The sequence below is a fragment of the Dipodomys merriami genome, unplaced genomic scaffold, assembly GCF_024711535.1.
Source record: "Dipodomys merriami isolate MVZ:Mamm:240054 unplaced genomic scaffold, mDipMer1.0.p SCAF_7, whole genome shotgun sequence".
NCBI classification, from domain to species: domain Eukaryota; kingdom Metazoa; phylum Chordata; class Mammalia; order Rodentia; family Heteromyidae; genus Dipodomys; species Dipodomys merriami.
In genome coordinates this window covers 32,206,522-32,226,806 of record NW_027206290.1, presented here as the reverse complement: position 1 = coordinate 32,226,806, position 20,285 = coordinate 32,206,522, and the positions used below count along the sequence as shown (strand labels likewise).

The following is a 20,285-nucleotide window of genomic DNA, read 5'->3' as shown; positions in this document are numbered from 1 at the left end:
CAGCTCTCAGAAGCATTGTGTCCCCCCCAGACCCCAGCTGTGTCATTGCCAGAGCTCCAGACACCTCCACGTTGTCACTCCTGACCTTCGCAAACCAAAGGGAATGGCTCTAAGCCTGGAGATCAAGCCTCATCCCTTCATACCAAACCCCCTCTGCCATCTTACAAACCCTAACAAGAAGCACGTGGCTGGTCCTCCTGAAGCCATAGGTTTTGAATCCAGTGTGTTTGCTGCTTCTCTGGCCCAAGTGTGGCATTCTATGCTTTGGGATCAGACCAGATCCTGGCAAGAATCTTGTGGTTTTTGCCTCGTGGCTAGATAGATTGGGCAGATCCTTAATCTTTTTCTTTTAATGTTCCTCACCTGATAGTGTGCCAATGGTCTACCTAGTTTCAAAACACCAAGATTCATATTGGGAGCAGAAGATGAGAGGTGGAGTGCTAAGAAATAGGGAGGTGAGAGATAAAAATGGTGAGGGCAGGGGTTGCAATATGTAAGAGCTTGAATGTTATGCTAAAAATGCTTAGATTTAATTTTAAAGGGAATGGACAAAGCTGGTGGGGAAAATGTGAAGCATGGGAAGAGAATTGCCAGATTTAGCAAATAAGAATGCCAGACATTCATTGAAGTTGGAATTGAAACTGGCCAGCCTGTGTTTTATCTGGCTGCCCTGCCAGGGAATAACAGAAAAGTTCTCTGGACATGGAGGGAAGAACTTGTTTCAGGGGCAGAGAGACCATTTAGGAAGGTGCTATTATATTCTAGGCAAGAATGATAAAAGCTGTTATTTGTTAAAAACTCATTTTTTGTCCAGTGATTTTTTTTCATTTTTGGGGTCCAGTCGTGGGGCCTGAACTCTGGGCCTGGGTGCTGTCCCTCAGCTCTTCAGCTCAAGGCTAGCGCTCTATCACTTAAGCCACAGCACCACTTCCGGCTTTTTTTTCTTTTTGCTTATGTGGTGCTGAGGAATTGAACCCAGGGCCTCGAGCATGCAAGGCAAGCGCTCTACCACTGAGCCACCTTCCCGGCCCCTGTCCAGTGATTTTATAATGACTTTATGTGTATAGATTCATCTACTTTTCATAACAAGTCCATGAAACATGTATAGCTTGTGAAACTCTACAGAGACTTCAGCACAGAGTGGTTAGGAAACTTGTCCCAGGTCACAGACCCAGCTATTAGCAGATCAAAGTTCGGAGTGCAAAGCCCTTGTGCTTAAAACTCCATGTTGTCATGCTGACACACCGGGGGAGGGGGAGAAAATTCATGACATGCAGCACTGATGAGACCTGAGTGACAGAGCTGTGTGAAAGCCCCAGGCCACTGTATGGGGGCAGACAGCTAGAGGAGAAAGGAAGATCCCTAAATTCCCTGTGGAAAGGGGTTGGTAGAAGCAGCCCTTCTTCAGCATAAATCAAACAACAGAGCTTTATGCCTCAATCTACCTTCTACCTCATTCCTCCATGACTATCCCTTACTCCACAGGTGAACAGGAGACTTTTCTTTCTGATACTGAGGCTTGAACTTGGGGCCTGGGTGCTCTGTCCTTTAGCTTTTTCACTCAAGGCTGGTACTCTACCCCTTGAGCCACAGCTCCATTCTCTGCTGGTTAATTGAACATAAGTCTCTCACAGACTTTCTGCCCAGGCTAGTTTTGAGTCTCAAGGACTCCTGAATAGCTAGGATTACAGGTATGAGCCAGTGGCTTGACTTACTGGAAGACTTCTTAAACCCCAGGACAGTCTACAAGTGGTGAAGAAAAACCACAGGGCAGTTAGGAACTGTTATACTGGCCAGGGCTGGAGGCAGTCTTTGTGGTTATGGGTCACAAAAGGAGAATGAACACACAAAACAGCAATGATCCTCAAGGTGGCTTAGAGGTACCACAGTGGTATGGTGGGGGGCGGTGACAGGACTATGGGTGAGGAAGGGCTGCTGACTGGGGCAGGCAGGGGAGGAGGGTGCCCTGAAGTGAGTTGTGCTCAGCAGAGCATCGGCTTGGTCCCTAATGGTGGTCGTGGGGTCTGAGGGAGGCTGTGCTTATCCCAGGACAGACTGTACTGATCAAGAACCAAGCAATGGGGCTGGGAAGGTGGCTCAGTGGTAGAGTGCTTGCCTTGCATGCATGAGGCCCTGGGTTCAATTCCTCAGCACCACATAAGCAAAAAGAAAAAAGCCAGAAGTGGCACTGTGGCTCAAGTGGTAGAGCGCTAGCCTTGAGCTGAAGAGCTGAGGGACAGCACCCAGGCCCAGGGTTCAGGCCCCATGACCGGACCCCCCCCCCAAAAAAAAGAACCAAGCAATGAGGAAAGGAATCTAAGAAAGGCGAATGCAATATTATCCTAGAATCATACAGGGAAAGGGGGAGATGGAGGGGGGAGCTGGACCAGGAGACTCTTGACTGCACCTGGGAGGCTAGCACAATGGAGTCCACTTCAGTCATTTCAGAATACAGACTATTGTTCGTATTTGGGGATCACAGGTAGACGCAAAGGCACGGTGCTCTGAGAGTAGATGTGATGCTTCAAATGTGAGACGGAAGCTGAGGGCAGAGCTGGGCTGTTTCTGGGACTGTGAGTGGACAGCAGTCAGATCCATCTGCAAAATTAGGACGGACCACAGCAAAGTTGTTCTGAGAATTAAGAGGAAGGGAGTGGGAAGCTGAAGTGTGTGACAGTGAAGCTAGTCCACCCTCTGCCTCAGCCTGCCCTTTCCACCCTCTTCTCCTCCTTTCCCCCCTCCCTCTTAAGGCACCGGATAGAGCCTGTGCTGGGAGCAGCAGTCAAGAGACAAACCACATCACAGCCAGCCTGGCTAGCGCCTGGGTCCCCTACCTGCCACCCCTATCCTGGGGTTTGGATCATCCCCACCCAGGGGGATGCTCCCCTCAGGACATCCTACCTCAGCTCAGTGGGACCAGCTCACCTGGACCTCTGTCCGGTGGCTCCCCACACCTCCCCAGCCACCACACATCACCCACGACCCTCTACCCAGGACATGCAGATCAGAACCGGACCCTCTACCCAGGAGATGCAGATCAGAACCGAGTGAGAGGCCCCACCAAGAGGATGGGAGGCTCCAGTTCCTGCCAGCCTGGAAATGTACAAAGCCCATCCCTCGGGACCTAGCAGGAGCCTGACGTCAAACCCAGGCTGAAAATACAGTCTGGAAAGTCACGCGGTGCCCGTGACAGACCAGCCACCCTCCCCAGCCAGAAACGTGGGAGCCGAGAAGCACGTAAATCCCAGCTCTTTCCAGGCTCCCAACAGTAGGGGTGGCCTAGGTGAGCCTGCAGGATTCCTGCTGAGAGAGATCTTGGGTTCCCCCCACACACACACACACACTCCCCCTTCAGGGGGCTCCCTTGAAGGAGACACCTGCAGCCAGCCTCTCCATCCCCCACCCCTCTGCCACATTCCTGAGAGCAGCCAGGACAGAGCAGCAGGGGAGAGGAAGGGAGGGGGAAGGGTGGCCACAGTGGGTCCACTTACTCCCTGACCCCATGCAGGACTTCCCCCAAGCTATAGTGTGCTGGGACTCAGCTTCCCAAACTCCCCTGGGAAAGCCGAGAGAACTCACCAGTTTGACACAGATGGAAGCCCTAATCTAGGCTCAAAGAAGGTATGAGAATAGAGATAGTCCTAAACACAGGCCACAGTTGACACTTGGGGACCACTGCTTGATGCTAGGGCAGGTGTGCCTAGGCATTCTGCTCTTAGCACAGATCTTGTCACAGATCTTGCCACTTCGAGTCTGAAACAGGATGAGCCCAGAGCTGGACTGCTTCCATCAAGTTCCCTGTCACCCTTTGCCGTCAGTGGAGGCTGCTTCCCATCTCATTTTCTCTACCAGCTCACCTTTGATTTTCCCGGAGGCAGGGGGTAGGGGGTGGTCTGGGGGGGGGGTGGCAATCGATGGTCCTGGGGCTTGAACTCAGAGCTTAGGCACTGTCCCTGAGTCCTTTTGTTTTGTTGTTCAAGGCTAGTACCTTACCACTTGAGCCAGAGCTGCACTTTCAGATTTTTTTTTTCTAGTGGATAATTAGAGATTAGAGTCACGTGAACTTTACTGCTTAGGCTGCCTTTGAACCATGATCCTCAGATCTCAGACTATGTAGCTAGGATTACAGGCGTGAGCCACCAGCACCCAACTTTCAGCTCACCTTTGAATGTACTTGTTAGTCACCCGTTTTGTTTTTTTTTTTCATCGTGAAAATACTGTACAGAGGGGTTACAATTATATGGGCAAGATAATGAGTACATTTCTTATCAAGCATTGTAGCCTCCTCCTTTGTTTCCCCTTCCCATCCCTTCCCATCCTCCCCCCCGCCCCCACCCAATTCTCTCCCCCCCCCCCCACCAAAGTTGTAAAGTTCGTTTATTGACATAACGACTTGTACATCTCATTGTTGCAATGGGTCCACCTGTATCCCTATTTAAACGATTTGTTTTTCCCCTTCCCCTCCACAAATTATACCGACATCAAATACAGTGAAAGCAGAGGTTATACCGTGGGGGAGGGACATACAAAGCAACAAAGAAATAATCTTATAAATGTGTTAGAAACAATAGCAAGAAAGAAAAAAAAACATTTGAATGCATATCTTAGGGTTCATTTCCCTAACATCACCTTATCTGACCTTTTCTGCTTGACTAGTCACCCGTTTAATCTAGGATCTGGTCCCCATTATCTTCCAACTTATCATATGTTGCGTTCTGCCCAATTTTTTCTGTTCCAGACTCAGCATGGCTATTTTCACACATTACTGCAGGGCCTCGACTCCTTCTCTCTCCCTTACCATCCTATTTGAAATCACACACACACACACACACACACACACATTTTCTAGCCCTTTTTTTTTCTGCTGCAGTAGTATCCATGGATGCAGGTAGTTTCCATAGATGTAGGACACACAAGAGAACAATCCTGTAGGTATTTGTAGGCTACCATCTCATCTGTGTAATCTTCATTCTTCTAATTCCCACTTTCCTCTTTACATCCTGTACTTTAAATTTTTTTTCTTCTTTTTTTATTGTGAAAATACTGTACAGAGGGATTACAATACATAGGCAAGATAATGAGTACATTTCTTATCAAGCATTGTAGCCTCCTCCTTTGTTTCCCCTTCCCATCCCATCCTCCTCCCAACCCCCCACCCAACCCTCCTCCCCCTCCACCAAAGTTGTAAAGTTCATTTTCGACATAACGACTTGTACGTCTCACTGTTGCAATGCTGTACTTTAAATTCTGAAAAACAGAGATAACTGATATTGAGACATATTAGATGGAAAGAGAATGAGAAAGGGAAAGAAAACCAAAACGTTGGCTTAACCCTTACAGTGGTTCATACCTATAATCCTAGCTACTCAGAAGGCTGAGATCTGAGGATGGAGGTTCAGAGGCAGCCCAGGTAGACAAAGCTGAGAGATTCTTATTTCCAATAAACCAGCAAAAAGCTGGAAATGGAGGTGTATAATAGAGAGCCCGCCTTGAGTGAGAAGGACAAGCAACAGTAAGAGCCCTGAGTTCAAGTCCCAGTAACAACAACAACAGCAAATGGGGAGAAATATATGCATGCATATTTGTAAAAAAAAAAATACAGAGCTGTTTATGATCACTTTCTCCCCCCCACCCTTGTCTATGACCCTCAGCTGATGTTGGGTGTTTGCCTGAGTTTGAGGGAAGTGGGAGGGCAGGGTGGGGGGTCAGGGTACAGGACACACAGTGATACCTCCCATAATATTTATTGAGAAAATTTGGAAAAAGCTAGTCTATGTGTGTCTTCCTGTATCACAGGAAGTAGGGAGAAGCCAGGAGCGATTCTCTGATGCATGCACACAGCCAGAATAGATAAACTGTTCTTTTAAAGTTTTACTCCCAAATAAATAATGCAATTTGCTACCCAGACCAGGGAAGCTTTTCATGGCAGTTTTGTATTTGCCAGGGCACTGTGGCACATGGCACCACTCCAGCTGATGAGGCACACACACTTGCTCAGACACTTGCTCAGACTCTGGAGGCCTCCTGGGGCTGGCTGAGGGAAGGCAGGGCCACTGGAGGCCTCACACAGAGAAAGGCCTCCCTTACATCCCACACACCTCCTACCTTGTTGCCTCCCTCTGGTAGCACTTTCCAGTGCCTCTAACAAGGCCCAGGGGACCCTGAGGGACTGCCCCCAGGTTCCTGCTGGCACTCTGAGAGGTCCCAGTCTTCCTCCAGCCCTGAGCACCTGCCTCTGCAGAGGATTCCCCGGAAGGCTGGGAGCCTGTAAATTGCTCAGGGCAACAAGGTGCAGCTAGGAAAGACAATTGTAAACTATGGGTCCAGCATCAAACCTGACTTAGCCCTGGGGAAGACTCAGACTAGGAGCTCCAGGAGGGCAGGGAAGAGGCCTGTTCACTCCTATTCCATCCTTCCTTAACTCCCAGTTTAGGGGCAGTCCAAAAGCAGCAATTGAGGCACAAGTGCTGAACTCATGTAAAGCAGCTGCAACTAGGGCACCAGTGGCTTATGCCTAGGTATTCAGGAGGCTGAGATCTGAAGATTGCAATTTGAAGTCAGCCAGGGCAAAAAAAAATCCATAGGATTCTTAGCTGTAATTAATTAGCAAAAGTTGGAGCTGGTGGTGTGGTTCAAGTGGTAGAGCACAAACATTGAGTGAAAAAGCTAAGGGACAATACCAGGCTCTAAGTTCAAGCCCCAGTTGGAGCTGGGAAGGTGGCTCAGTGGTAGAGTGCTTGCCTTGCATGCATGAAGCCCTGGGTTCGATTCCTCAGCACCACATAAGCAAAAAGAAAAAAAGCCGGAAGTGGCGCTGTGGCTCAAGTGGTAGAGCGCTAGCCTAGAGCTGAAGAGCTAAGGGACAGCGCCCAGGCCCAGAGTTCAGGCCCCACAACCGGACCCAAAAAGAAAAGAAAAGAACTCAGGGGTCTCCTACATCAGGAGAGAGATTACCTCAACCTCTGCACTATGTCCCCAGGTACAGGGAAATTTTTCTTTTCTTTTTTTCTTTTATTTTTTTTTGGGGGGGGTCCGGTCATGGGGCCTGAACTCTGGGCCTGGGTGCTGTCCCTCAGCTTTTCAGCTCAAGGCTAGCGCTCTACCACTTGAGCCACAGTGCCACTTCCGGCTTTTTTCTTTTTGCTTATGTGGTGCTGAGGAATCGAACCCAGGGCCTCATGCATGCAAGGCAAGCACTCTACCACTGAGCCACCTTCCCAGCTCCAGGGAAATTTTTCTTAAAGACAGACAGAGAAGGGGGAGGGAGAGGGAGAGGAGAAAAAAGAGAGGGAGATTAAGAGGGAGACAAAGGAAAAACCAGGATGGGGAGATTGACATTACTTTCCTGGAGGAAGAGAAGAGGAGCAGGGGGGAGGGGAAGACAGTGAGAATGCTCTTCTGCGCTAAAGAGCCTGAAGAGTGTATAAATACATTTCCCAGAGTCCTTTGCAGCTAGAGTCCACCAGGATCCAGTTTCCCTAAGGAAATTAGTGTCTAAACCTTGTGGGGAGAGGATAGTTAAAAGACAGCAGAGGCTGAGGGGGATTCTGTCTCCTGGACCGACTGTGAGATGTTTCTAGGGAACTGGACAGCAGGGCAGTGTTTCCACCAGGTCTGTCTTGTGGGAAGCTCAGGCATTTCTCCAAGCTGTGACCTTCCAAGATTCTACAAAATACCTAATGCCATTTAATGAGTTCCTTTCTGTGTAAATCAGCCAGAATGGAAGCTGTTGTCCACAATTTAGAATAGTGATTCATATCAGAAGAGATTCCAAGTGAGAACCTCCTAAGGAAATGAGAATCTGGGACTGGTTTTCTGGACACATTGCCTTTTGAGACCACAGAGGGCTGGTCAACATCAAAGGCAGCAGACAGCTCATCCTGAACAAACAGTTATATGGCATCTGAGGCCACCACATAAATGTTACTGGAGGTACTTGCAGACTGAGCAGCTGCTAACGTCAACCTTGTTTTTTTTTTTTTTTTAAAGTGTATGGATTTCAAACACACACAAAAATACCGTAAGCCTGATCAACCCCTAGGCACCCATCCTCAGCCACTTTCCAGGTTTCACACTACCATTCCAGCTATACTGCAGCTTCCTGTGACCCACTTCACTGCGTTTTATTGAAGAAAATTCAGTGCATCATTTGTGTGCATTTCTGGAGGATTATATTTTTTTCTTTCTTTTTGTGCTGATACTAGGGCTTGAATTCAGGGCCTTATGCTCTTCTTGCTTAACTTTTTCCCTCAAGGGTGGTATTCTACCACTTGATCCACAACTCTACTTCCAGTACTTTGTTGCCTGTTAATTAGAGATGGACTGCCTGGGTTGGCTTTGAACTGAGGTCCTCAGATCTCAGCATCCTGAGAAGCAAAGATTACAGGTATGAGCCACTAGCATCTAGATCTAATGGATGATTTTTTAAAAACACAGTCTCAATACTATCACTTCATGTTTTTAAAAATTAACACAATTCCTCCATACTGTCATATCTAATGTGTATTCAATTTTTCCCAATTATCTTGGCTTTTTCCGAATAGCCAGGTGCTGGTAGTTTATGCCTAAAATTCTAGCTATTCAGGATGCTGAAATCTAAGAATCAAGATTCAAACCAATGTGGGTAGTAAAAGTCTATGACACTCTTATCTCCCATTAACCAGTAAGGAGCCAGAAGTGGAACTGTGGCTCTAGTAGTAGAGGATCAGTCTTGATTGAAAAAGCTAAGGTAGAGTACCAAGGCCTTGAGTTCCAGCCCCAGAGCAGAAACACACACAAAACCAGTTGGTTCGAATTTGTTTCCAGAACTCCTTTTCAGCTAAAATTCCATTACAACTTGGCTTCTCCAATGCAGACATGTTACATGTGACTTACATGTTGAATTGAGCCAGATGAGCAGTGGCTCTTCAGGGTGGTACTAGGCAAGATGATATCCTCTGAGGCATCTACCTGTGATGGGGATTCTGTGCTCTCATTCCTGGAACCACAAGGCCATGCAGCAGATGGGTGCCAGTGGCACGTCTTGGCCACAGTGCTCTAGTTTAGTATCCAAACTTGGCTTCCCCGAGATCCTGTAACCCACCTCCTCCTTCTTTTGTACATAAATTGGTCAGAATGGATTCTGTTGGCTGCAACAAAGATCCACATTGGGGGAGAGGGGGTGTGATGAGGCTAAACCTTAATTCTGTATCCCACTTTAGAGCCAACAAGATGCTGGCATTACTCATACCAGGTGTCTTCATTATTCTGCATGAGTATCATTGTCCTTATATAACAGATGAACCTTTAGAGGGCCAAAGAGAACCAAGGGGCCAATCCCAAGTCTCGTAAGACTTCAGCTTCCAGGCAAATTCAGAGAATACTGTTCTCTCAAGGCAAGCCTTCCTTTATACCCCAGGGGGATATGATATTCACCCACAAATGGGAGAGCTAAGGCTAAGATGGACAGGCAATTAGGCAGCACAGAGAGATGTCATCTGGAAAGAGACTCCCCTTTCTCTGGGCTTAAGATGACCTGCCCACCTCAAGCTCCCCTGCCCAGTAGGTCAAATACAGGGCTATCCTGGAGCTTATTATCCCTCCCTCTTGCCATCCTGAGCATCAGAAAGAGGGCGCTGCTGTGTCACTGGAAAGAAAAACAGCTGCCTAGCTAGAGCCCTGCCCTAATTCAGTTCTACCCCCTAAGCTCCATGGGGTTTTCTTGCTGTGGGTATGTAGAAGAGGGTGCACTTGGAGTTGGTCAAGGAAATAGAGTAAAGGGTCTCAGGAGATGGAACACTCCAGCTTCTTCAGTACAACACTGCCCAAGTGTAAGTTGGCGAGGCCTGGTGGCTCACACCTGTAACCCTAGCTAAGCAGGAGACTGAGAACTGAGGATAGTGTTTCAAAGCCAGCCCAGGCAGGAAAATCCATGAGGCTCTTATCTCCAAAAAGCCAGACCTGGAGATGTAGCTCAAGTGGTAGAGCACTAGCCTTGAACGAAGAGCCCAAGATCCTTAATTCAAGCCCCAGTACAGGCACAACAGAGGAGGAAGGGGAAGAGGAGGAAGAGGAGGAGGTAGAGGAGGAGGAGGAAGTTGCAGTGGCCTGAGGTTGCCTGGATGGCAGGAGACAGCAGAGGGCCCCAAGGGCTTCTATCCTGCCCTTTCTGAGGGACAGGGACTTTGATCCTGGGGTCTGAGACTCATAAATAACTTCCTAGGCCATGACATCCAGTGGCGGCTGGCTGGCAAGGCAGATGGGCCAGCAGACCTGGCCTGCTGCAGTGGGCTATGACAGGTTTACAGCCTAGAGGCCCACAGTAGTTACATCGATTTATTACCTTTCTACAATGGCAGTGGGAGCCGCCAAAGGCTGCCAGTGAGCCCTTAAATCACTGCCCTGGGAAAGGCTGTCCCAGGGAGTGGAGAGGCAGGTAGGAGCCAGCCTGGGGGCTGGAGCTTCCTCTGGCTCCTCCGGTTACAGTCCTTCCTAGTGGGGGATTTACAACCCCAGACTGTAGCAGAGCCAAGCTCCCCCATCCTCACCTCCACCCCCCTCTACACATACACCAGGAGCTAGGAGCTGAACCAAGAGAATGCAGGTGCCCAGTGCCAGTTTGGCTGGCCAAGGCAGAGCCATTCTGGGAATAAGCAAGAATTCTATCCTGAACATGCTGCTGGCTGTACTGTGAGAGGTACTTTGTTCCTCTTCCTGGATGCAGGTGCTCAGTCACTGCACGAGTGCCTGGCTGGGCTGTCCCTCTCCCTGTCTGCATACCCATCTGCAAGCAAGGTCTTCGAGTGCAGTTTATTGTGCCCTTTCTCAGGCTATGTGCCTTCTGTTTGGCAGCATATAGCGCAAAAAGTGCATGCCTCTGTACTCCAGTGGGGGCTTCTTCTGGGTCCCTCTGAATTAATATGGGAGAGGGACATATTCAAAGGTAATGGGTTCCTGGTCCCTATCCTATACCTGCTCACAGATGAGTCTGGGACATTAAGTGAGAAAGGGAGCATGCAGGATGACAAGGAGAAGATCTACTGGCAGTGGAGATGATTTATCCAAAGGTAGCCAGGCACCTGTGGCTCATATCTGTAATTCTGACTACTAAGGAAGGATCACAGTTCTAGCCTAGCCCAGGCAAAAAGTTCATGAGAGCACATCTCAACCAGTAACTGGGCACAGTGGCATGTACCTGTCACCCTAACTACTCCAGAGAGTGAGATGTGGAGAATCAAGGTTCCAGACCAGCCTAGGCAAAAAAAAAAAACAAAACACAAGACATCATCTCAATAGAAAAATGCTAGACATGGTAGCACATGTCTGTCATCCTCAGTAGTAGTGAAAAGTTAAAAATAGGAGGATCTTTGTATGGCATGCCTGAACAAAAAGCAAGACCTTCCTTTTCTCAAAAATAACCATGCCTGTAATCCTAGCTACTCAAGAGGCTGAGATCTGAGGATTGAACTTCGAAGACTCTTATTACCAATTAATCAGTCAAAGGCAGGAAGTGGAGTTGTGCTCAAGTCATAGAGCTAAAGAACAACACCCAGGGGGTTGGGAAGGTAGCTCAGTGGTAGAGCACTTGCCTTGCATGCCTAAGGCCCTGGGTTCGATTCCTCAGCACCACATAAGCAAAAAAGAAAAAAGCCAGAAGTGGCGCTGTGGCTCAAGTGGTAGAGCGCTAGCCTTGAGCTGAAGAGCTGAGGGACAGTGCCCAGGCCCAGAGTTCAGGCCCCACGACTGGAACAAAAAAAACAAAAAACAAAAAACACCCAGGCCTGAGTTCAAGCCTCAAAACTGGCCACCACAACAATAGAACAATAAAGGCTGGAGGTATGGCCAGAACTTGTGAGAACTACCTCACAAGTTCAAAGCCCTGAGTTTAAACACTAGTATCCCTTTTAAAAGGAGGAGGGAAGAGCCGGGCGCTGGTGGCTCACACCTGTAATCCTAGCTACTCAGGAGGCTGAGATCTGAGGATTGCGGTTCAAAGCCAGCCCGGGCAGGAGAGACAGTGAGACTCCTATCTCCAATAAACCACCAGAAAACTGGAAGTGGCGCTGTAGCTCAAGTGGTAGAGCGCTCGCCTTGAGCTGAAGAGCTGAGGGACAGCGCCCAGGCCCAGAGTTCAAGCCCCACGGCCGACAAAAAAAAAAAAGGAGGAGGGAAAGAAGGGAAGGAAGGAAGGGAGGGAGGAATGGAGGGAGAGCAACTAATGCTGACTGAAAAAGATGGGAGTTAAAAGAAGGTGGGCAGGGATGAGTGGGAAGAGGCAAAACGCAGAGATAGATAGATAGATAGATAGATAGATAGATAGATAGATAGATAGATAGATAGATAGAACTAAAAGGAAGCATCCAGTTGTCTGTCTATACAGTGCAGCCAAATTGGGCCCAAGCATAGTCAGGGAGCAGGAAGATGTGTATGTGTTAGAGAATCAGAAAGGACAGGAAAGGAGGAAGGTGAGCCAGGAGGGGAGCAGTAGGGTGAGGCAGCCAATGGGAAACACCATCTGCTTAGAGGGCACCAGGACCTGTGCTTGGCAGTTGTACTACTGTAGCCACCTCCATGAGTGACAGCTGGCCCAGCAGTAGGACCCAGGGCAGCTCCTCTGCCATAGGCTGGCAGCCATCCAATCCTAGTCCAGAGTACAAGTGAGCATAGGGCAAGTGAGCCAGGCCCCAGGAAAGCACCTGAACAGGGGACTCCGCCCTCAGGCATGTGTGAGCTGGTGTGTGTGTGTGTGTGTGTGTGTGTGTGTGTGTGTGTGTGTGTGTGTGTGTGTGTGTGTGTGTGTGCAGGTACCCAGAAAAGCCTGATCAGCATGGATGCCCAAATGTGTGCATACATGTGGCATCACCATATGCCTAAATACCTCCTGTATACTCTTATGAACACTTTCGTGCTGATCATGGCATGCACCATTTGAAGAGGGCTAAGTTGGTCTTTCCACGTCTTCCTGGAGCCCTAGCAGCTTCTCAGCTTGGTTCCGAAAGTCTTCCCGTCGGTCCTTGAATTTGCACCATAGGATTGTCCGGCAAGTTACTGGGGCAGGCTGGGTTTGCTTAGCCCCAGAAATCTGAACCCTGAAAGGTAAGGTCTTGTCCTCTGATGCTGAAAGTGGCATTGAGCCACTGTAGACTCCTCCCTCTGAGTCTCAGATATTGGAGTGTGCCTGTGTAGTTTGACTGTGCCCCTTGGATGTTTCCAAAAGTCAAGAGGCACCTACAAAGGTCAGACTGTAGTGTGTTGAGCCAAGTAACATAGATGTGACATGTGGACCTCTCTAGGTGTCAGGAATAAAAACCCCAGTTGCTCCCCTGGCTGTGGCCTTCACCCAATTCCCATCCTTCACCAGTTCAAACACAGCCTCCTCCACGAAGCCTCCTGGAGACACAGCTGGGAATGGTCACTCTTCCTCGGTGCTGCCAATGCCCTGGGCTGAACAGAACATTGTAACAGGTTCATTTTCAACCATTTCATGCAGGCAAAAATATACCACAACACAATCAGTACCCTCTGCTGTGAGGAAACTGCATTTTCTCAGACCTTCTGATATCTACATCTTTGCATAACTTTCCCATTTGAGTATGGGAAGAACCTGTGACTTGCTTCTAACTGATGGGATCTGGTCAAGGGGACAGGATTTTTGCCCCCATAATTACATTACTTTGAATAGGACTGGTCTTTGCTCGCTGTCTTGTTCTAAAGAATGTCCTGACAAAGCCAGGCGCTGGTGGCTCACATCTATAATCCTAGCTACTCAGGAGGCTGAGATCCAAGGATCATGGTTTGAAGCCAGTCCTGGCAAGAAAGTCCGTGAGATTCCAATAAACTACTCAGAAAAGGCCAAAAGTGGCACTAGGGCTCAAATGGTAGAGCACTAGACTTGAGCCAAAAATGCTCAGCAACAGTACCCAGGCTCTGAATTCAAGTTCCAGGACAGGCACAAAAGTGAAAAACGATTGTCCTTACAGGCTTCGTAATGTAAGCAGTCATGTTGGAAAAGCCTGTAGGAGCCGTGGGATGCCCTCCATCCACATCTATCAAAGAGGCAAGTCCCTCAGTCCTACAACAGCATGAACTCTGCCAACAAGAAGAGAAACTGCATTTCTCTTCTTACCAAACAAATATTTCTTAATGTTCTATTAGGCATGTGTTCCCAAATAGCACCTACATTGCTGCTTTGAATGATTTTAAGGTTTTTTCTTCTTCTTTTTGGTGATACGAGGTTGGAATTCAGTATCTCATACTGGCTAGGCAAGTGTTCTACCACTTGAGGCCACATTCCAGCTCTTCTAGTTTTTGTTGTTGTTGTTTTTCAGGTTAGGCTCTCATGTTTCTACACAGGGCTGGCCTTGGACTGCAATCTTACCATCTCTGTCTTCTGAATAGCTGAAATTACAAGCTTATACCACCATGCCAGCCCACTTCATACTTCTTTTTTAAAGTGTGTTTATAATTTGGTAGCAACCTCTCCTGACATCTCACTCCTGCCCATCCCTAACATGTTCTTGTCAGCCTAGAACAGCTCATGCCTGTGACTTCATACCAACCTTAGCACCACAAGGTCCCTTTAAAATTTATTTAGAAAGTGGGGACTCATTACCTGACATAAAATGGTAACTCCTCTGTACAATACCTTAATAATAGTCATAAAATTAAATTTTAAAAAATTCATTTAGACTCTTCTATCTTGCAAGGGAAGGAGCCTTTTCCAGAGATGAGAAACGATTTGCTCAAACTCTAGGCAAATGGTAGAGACAAAATGGATCCTAGGACTTCACCCAGCTCAGGGCTTTCCACACTGAATGTCAGCTGTCAGACTTATTCAGGGCTTGGATTGATCCTTCCATTCTACACTGAGACCCAGTTAGCCAGAAGCAAGTCACATTCAAAGTTAGATCATACAAAAACTTGAATACTGGGAGGTAGAGATCACAGGGGAAAGAGGAGGAAGGAGGGAAGGAAGGGAGAGGCTCCTCCTGGCCTCTCTCCACCCCAATCAGTTAAGTCATTATGTTCTTTTGTCATTATGTGTTGTTGTCAAATTAGCCTTGATAAGAAGGCTTAGACTGAACCCTTCTGAGCACCAATTTGCAATGGTTCTCTCAACCATTTTAGAACTGAATCAAGGAAAGCTTACTACGTTTATCATGGCCTTTCCCACACTGATATTTTTCATGTAGCAAAAATCAAGATGTGTTCAAGCTCACTAAATCCCAGATGTGGACATGGAAGCTGAGAATTCTACCCTCAGCCCCTTAATAGAACCTCTCCCAGCACACATGGGAGGTGCCCCAGGCCCTGTCAGCCCCATCTGGTGCCCATCTCCACAGTGTTACCATGACTTCCCTCAGGCATCTCACTGGAGTTGCTGGCTTTTCTGAAGAAGCACAGCCTTGCCCTCCACTTCCTTCCATCCCTGCCCCTTTTCCTCAGTTTCAAACAGCTGGAAGCTCTGTAAGGCAATGTCTCACTTAATCCTGAGCAAGAAGGGTTGGAAGCAGACTGAGGCTTCCTTCCAAAATCAGGCACCCAGGGTCTCCTGAGCCCTAAAAGCCTATAAGCTTCTTCCACATCTATAAAGACTTTTCATCTCAGGAAACTATTCCCTGCTCAATCATTCAGAACTAGCAGACACCAGTCAGGAATGGTGGCACATTTCAACACTTAGGAGGTGGAGATAGGAAGATCGAGAGTTTGAGCCCAGCCTGGGCTACAAAGCAACACATAGAGACCTAGAAACAAAGGGACATATCCCTCAACCATATCTCAACTAGAGGTTTCCTACAAGCCTCACCCTTCTTACAATACTGCAAGAGATGGGAGCCAGGACTCCTCGCCTATCAACCCAAGTGCCCAGCACATGTAGGAGGCAGCTGTGATCTAAATGTTAATATCCCTCCCCCAGTCTAAATTCATGTGTTAAAAATTTTCCCCAGTGTGATAGCATTAAGAGGTGGGTAGCCCTGGTGGCCCACGCCTGTAATCCTAGCTATTCAAAGGCTAGGATCTGAGGATTACAGTAAGAAACCATCCAGGGTAGAAAAGTCTGTGAGACTCATCTCCAATTAACCGGCGGAAAGCCAGAAGTGGAGGTATTGCTCAAGTGCTAAGGTAACAGCTTTAAACAAGCCAAGGGAACAAAGTCCTGAGTTCAAGCCTCTGTACCAGCACACAAAAAATGTAAGACCGAGGTAGGTCTTAGGGGAAGTGATTAAGTCACAAGACTCTGTTATCAGGATCAGAATTTGCCCTCGTAAAAGAGATGGAAGGGAGTGTGTTTGCCATCTGCCCATGTGAAGACACATAGAAGGCACCAACAATAAGGAACAGGTTCTTTCAAGACGCTAAATCTGATGGCACCTTGATCTTGGACTTCCCACACTCCAGAATCATAAGCAATACCTTTCTGCTATTTATGAATGACCCACTTGGGTATTTTGTTAAGATTGCCCACACAGACTAAGACAGATGCTCATAAGTATTTACTGATCAAGGAATAAACAACTGATTAAAAAAAAAACGGTATATGAGGGGCTGGGAATGTGGCTTAGTAGTAGAGTGCTTGCCTAGCATGCATGAGGCCCTGGGTTCAATCCCTCAAAACCACATAATCAAAAACTAAATAAAATTAAAAATGGTATAAGAACTAGAATGCTATACCTGTTTCTAACTCAAAGACTTTGGTCAGGTGCCAGTGGGGTATTAGCCTGCAGATAATGGAGGAAGAGACCAGGATGCAGAGTCTAATTTCTCTGTGAATTGGAAATCTTGGCTGACCTGAGATGGCTCCTATTTTCTGTAGGAACATATCTGCCCTTCCATGGTAGAGAAGGGATGCTAGTAAGAGCTATCTGCCCAAGACTCCAACTTAAAAAAGAACACTGTCCCCTGTTCCGATTGTCCCCCAAGCAGCAAAGCAGAGAAGGGAACAGAGAGATCCTCCAGATGGGTTCCCTGTTTGAAATAAGCTGAGTGTCTTCATGGCAGGGAGACACAAAGACTGCAGTTCTTCATACTTACTAGGATTTTTCAGGCACTTTAGGGACTGCTGTTAATATACACTCTCTGTATTCCCTGCTATTATTTGATCCATTAGGGCACAAAGCTTGTCACCCCATAAGAAGCAGCTCTGGGTTGCATGAAATCAACAAACCCATACAAGCTCAGATTTCCAGGGCAGGAGACAGGGGCAGGATGGCCCTGGAGAGGGACAATCAGCAGTGGAAGAGCTGACACCTTCTTTTCTTCCCAATTTGGAGCTTGAGACCTCTCCCTGCCCTGCTGGAGACAGAGCAGCAGGGTGGTTGCCTGCTCTAGTCCTCTCTCAGCCAACCCTGACAGTGCCACTAGCCAGAGAAAACAAAAGACTTCCCTGCCCTTCATGCCAGCCTCCCTCAGCTAAAGGAATAAAACGGCCCACTTACTTTTATCGCTCACAGATTTCCTGGGAAATGGGCTATTAGTTCCCCTAATGTAAAGATAATAGGCTTGTCCCCCTTAGCAAATGGCACTGTCCCAGCACAAATACACACTCACAGTACTGAGAGCAATGCCTGGTTGATGGTGAAGGGGCCCAGGAGCAGGAGGGGGACCTACACAGGAACCCTGGAGCTGCCTGGGCTCCCTCAACATCACCCCTGGCTTCCAAGTCCTTGGGCAGTGTGGTGCAGGTAGTAGGGGCTTTTTAGCTCAACCTTGGTGCTCTGCCACCACTTGAGTCACAGCTCCAATCCTAGTTACTCAGGAGGCTGAGATCTGAGGATCACAATCAGCCCAGGCAGGAAAATACATGAGACTTTTTATCTCCAATTAACCACCAAAAAGCCAGAAGTGGAGGTGTGGTTCAAGTGGTTGAGTAAAAAAAGCTAAGGGACATTGTCCAAGCCCAGAGTTCAAGTCCCAGTAAATACACACACACACACACACACACACACACACACACACACACACACACACACACACACACACACACACACACACACACACACACACACACACACACACACACACACACACACACACACACACACACACACACACACACACACACCCCACAAGGGTTTGGTGCTACCTGCTGATTGGCCAGGAACAATGGGGTATGATTCTGTTCATGTTGGCTACTTGAGTACACAGTGCACAGTGCACAGACTTCTTTTTCTGCCTAAAGCTCCATTTTCTGAAGCCCTTTTAAGGTATATCTGTGCCTCTGAATGCCTCAGTTCTAGCTCGTAGTAGGCCTCTCCCCAACTCCCTCCTCTGCTGCCCTTGTCCCTGAAACTGTGCGAGTTAACGCAAGACAGCAGGGACAGCCTGACCTAGAGGGCAGGGCACTTCCTGTCAGCCATTAGAGGCTGAGCGTAGGTGCCAAGGTCTAAGGATAAGGAAAAATGGACTCACACTGTCTTTGTTCTGAAGAAAGGCTTGGTATAGAACCACAGAGATTCTGGGACATACTTGGGGAGAGTTACACTACTCACGATGATACTTGGGGAGAGTTACACTACTCACGATGGAGACAGCCTTTGACTGTGGGCTGCTTTAGGCCATCAGAACTCTTCGAGGAGGTAGAGATGAAGGTGGGTTCATTTTGAATTTCAGCAGGAGGACACGCGCTTAACTGAGGGACAGAGGGACCCAAATACCCTCCAGCTACTTTGAAGGGCGGATGCATCTTAAAAGAAAGTTATGGAAAAGTCACCAGAAAACATGGAAGCATAAGGTCAGAATTTTAGTGAGCAGATGCATAGGACTAGCCTGTTTACTGATCAGCCTCATGTACTTCCACTTCCTCCTTCTGCTCCTCCTCCTCCATCTCCTTCTCCACCTCCTCCTCCTCCTCCTCCACCTCCATCTCCTCCATCTCCTCCTTCTCCTGTTTGCTGGGCCTCTGAAGCCCCTTCCTGGGGCTCCTCAGCTGGCTCCATGGGCTGCTGCTCTGCCAAGAGATAGCATGCGAGCTGTTCCAGGGCCTCCAGGCTCAGCTGCTGCAGACGCTCCTCATGCTCCTGCCTCAGCAGTTGCAGCACTGCCTTGGCATCCTGGGGCCTGAAATGTTTGGCTAGGACCTGATCCAGCTGGTGCCACAAGGGCTGGGGCTTCTTCAAGGGCCTCATGATGACGTTGATGGAGGCATTGGGCCCGATGCTGTAGTCTGAAAGACACTTATCATCAGCCAGGAGCTGGCCACGGAACAGCAGATGCTGCTGCTCCTCAGGCACCTGCAGCTCCTCAGACACTAACTTCTTTAGCATGGCCACACTCTCTTTCCCTGATACCTTCAGGCTGCATCTCCGGCCTAAGAGGAGCTTCACAGTGAGGAACATTAGGCTAGAAAGGAATCAGGAGGGATCCATGTTCTAGTAGCTGCCTTAAAGGGTAAGGGGCTCAGAAGGAGAAGGTGACCCTATTACACTGGCCTTAGGAAGCCAACGGCCCAGCCTAGGTAGGCAGCTTCTGGCTAGTGGCTAGTGTCCAGTGATGTCACAATGTGGCCAGAGGGCTCATCTCCAGAGCAGAATTTTAGGGACAGCAGAAGTCTATGGGCACAGAGCATCCATTGTCCATGAGAAGAATGAGGAGGAGAGAGGAGAAAAACAAAAGGGGCCAGAAGAGAAAATGTAGGCCTAGAAGAAAGAAGAGTGGGGATAAAGAGTTGAAAAGAACAAGTTGGTAAAAACAAATGACACAGGAGCATTAGGTATCTCCTCTGTACCAGGAACTGTACCCAAGAAGGACATTGTACCCAAACAGATCTCTTCTGTCTCCATGAAGCTTTCTGACCAATGGTGGCTAACTTGGATCCAGGGACTTTCTGTCATCCTTGTTGGGTTTCCCGGAAGTAGGCCCTGGCATGGGATTTGGCTACAAGTGCGTAAAGGGGAAGTGATCCTAGAGGCACTAATGGGAGAGTAAGGAAAGGAGGTGAGGGAGCAAGTGAGAAAGACCTATCCCCATGAGCAAGCTGTCAACAAAACCAGGGCTGTGCCTCCTTGAGAAGCTCTGACCCTTGGCTTGTATGAATGTGTGTCACTTCTGTGGCCCTCCTGGTCTCCAGGTGTGCAGAATTGCCCAGGGACCAGGGAAAAGCCTTGGGCAGGTATGGACAAGTTTACTGCAGTCAAGGTAATCATGCCTTTAGGAACACACATGCTTGGGGAGACCAACAGTGTCATTTCTCACCCATTGCTTTAGAATAAGTGTGTATGTGTGTGTATGTGTGTGTGTGTGAGAGAGAGAGACAGACAGACAGAGAGACAGAGAGACAGAAAGACAGAGAGAGACAGAGACAGAGACAG

The 20,285-nt window shown here is 48.3% G+C and overlaps 1 protein-coding gene across 1 annotated transcript; it reads right to left on the bottom strand.

The window, feature by feature from the left end:
- Positions 1-18,705: 18,705 nt before the first annotated feature.
- On the bottom strand, positions 18,706-19,452 carry Ubl4b (ubiquitin like 4B). Its single transcript, XM_070007397.1, has one exon. It carries the CDS (start codon positions 19,311-19,313, stop codon positions 18,762-18,764), a length of 552 nt encoding a protein of 183 aa, XP_069863498.1. The 5' UTR covers positions 19,314-19,452; the 3' UTR covers positions 18,706-18,761.
- Positions 19,453-20,285: the final 833 nt, after the last annotated feature.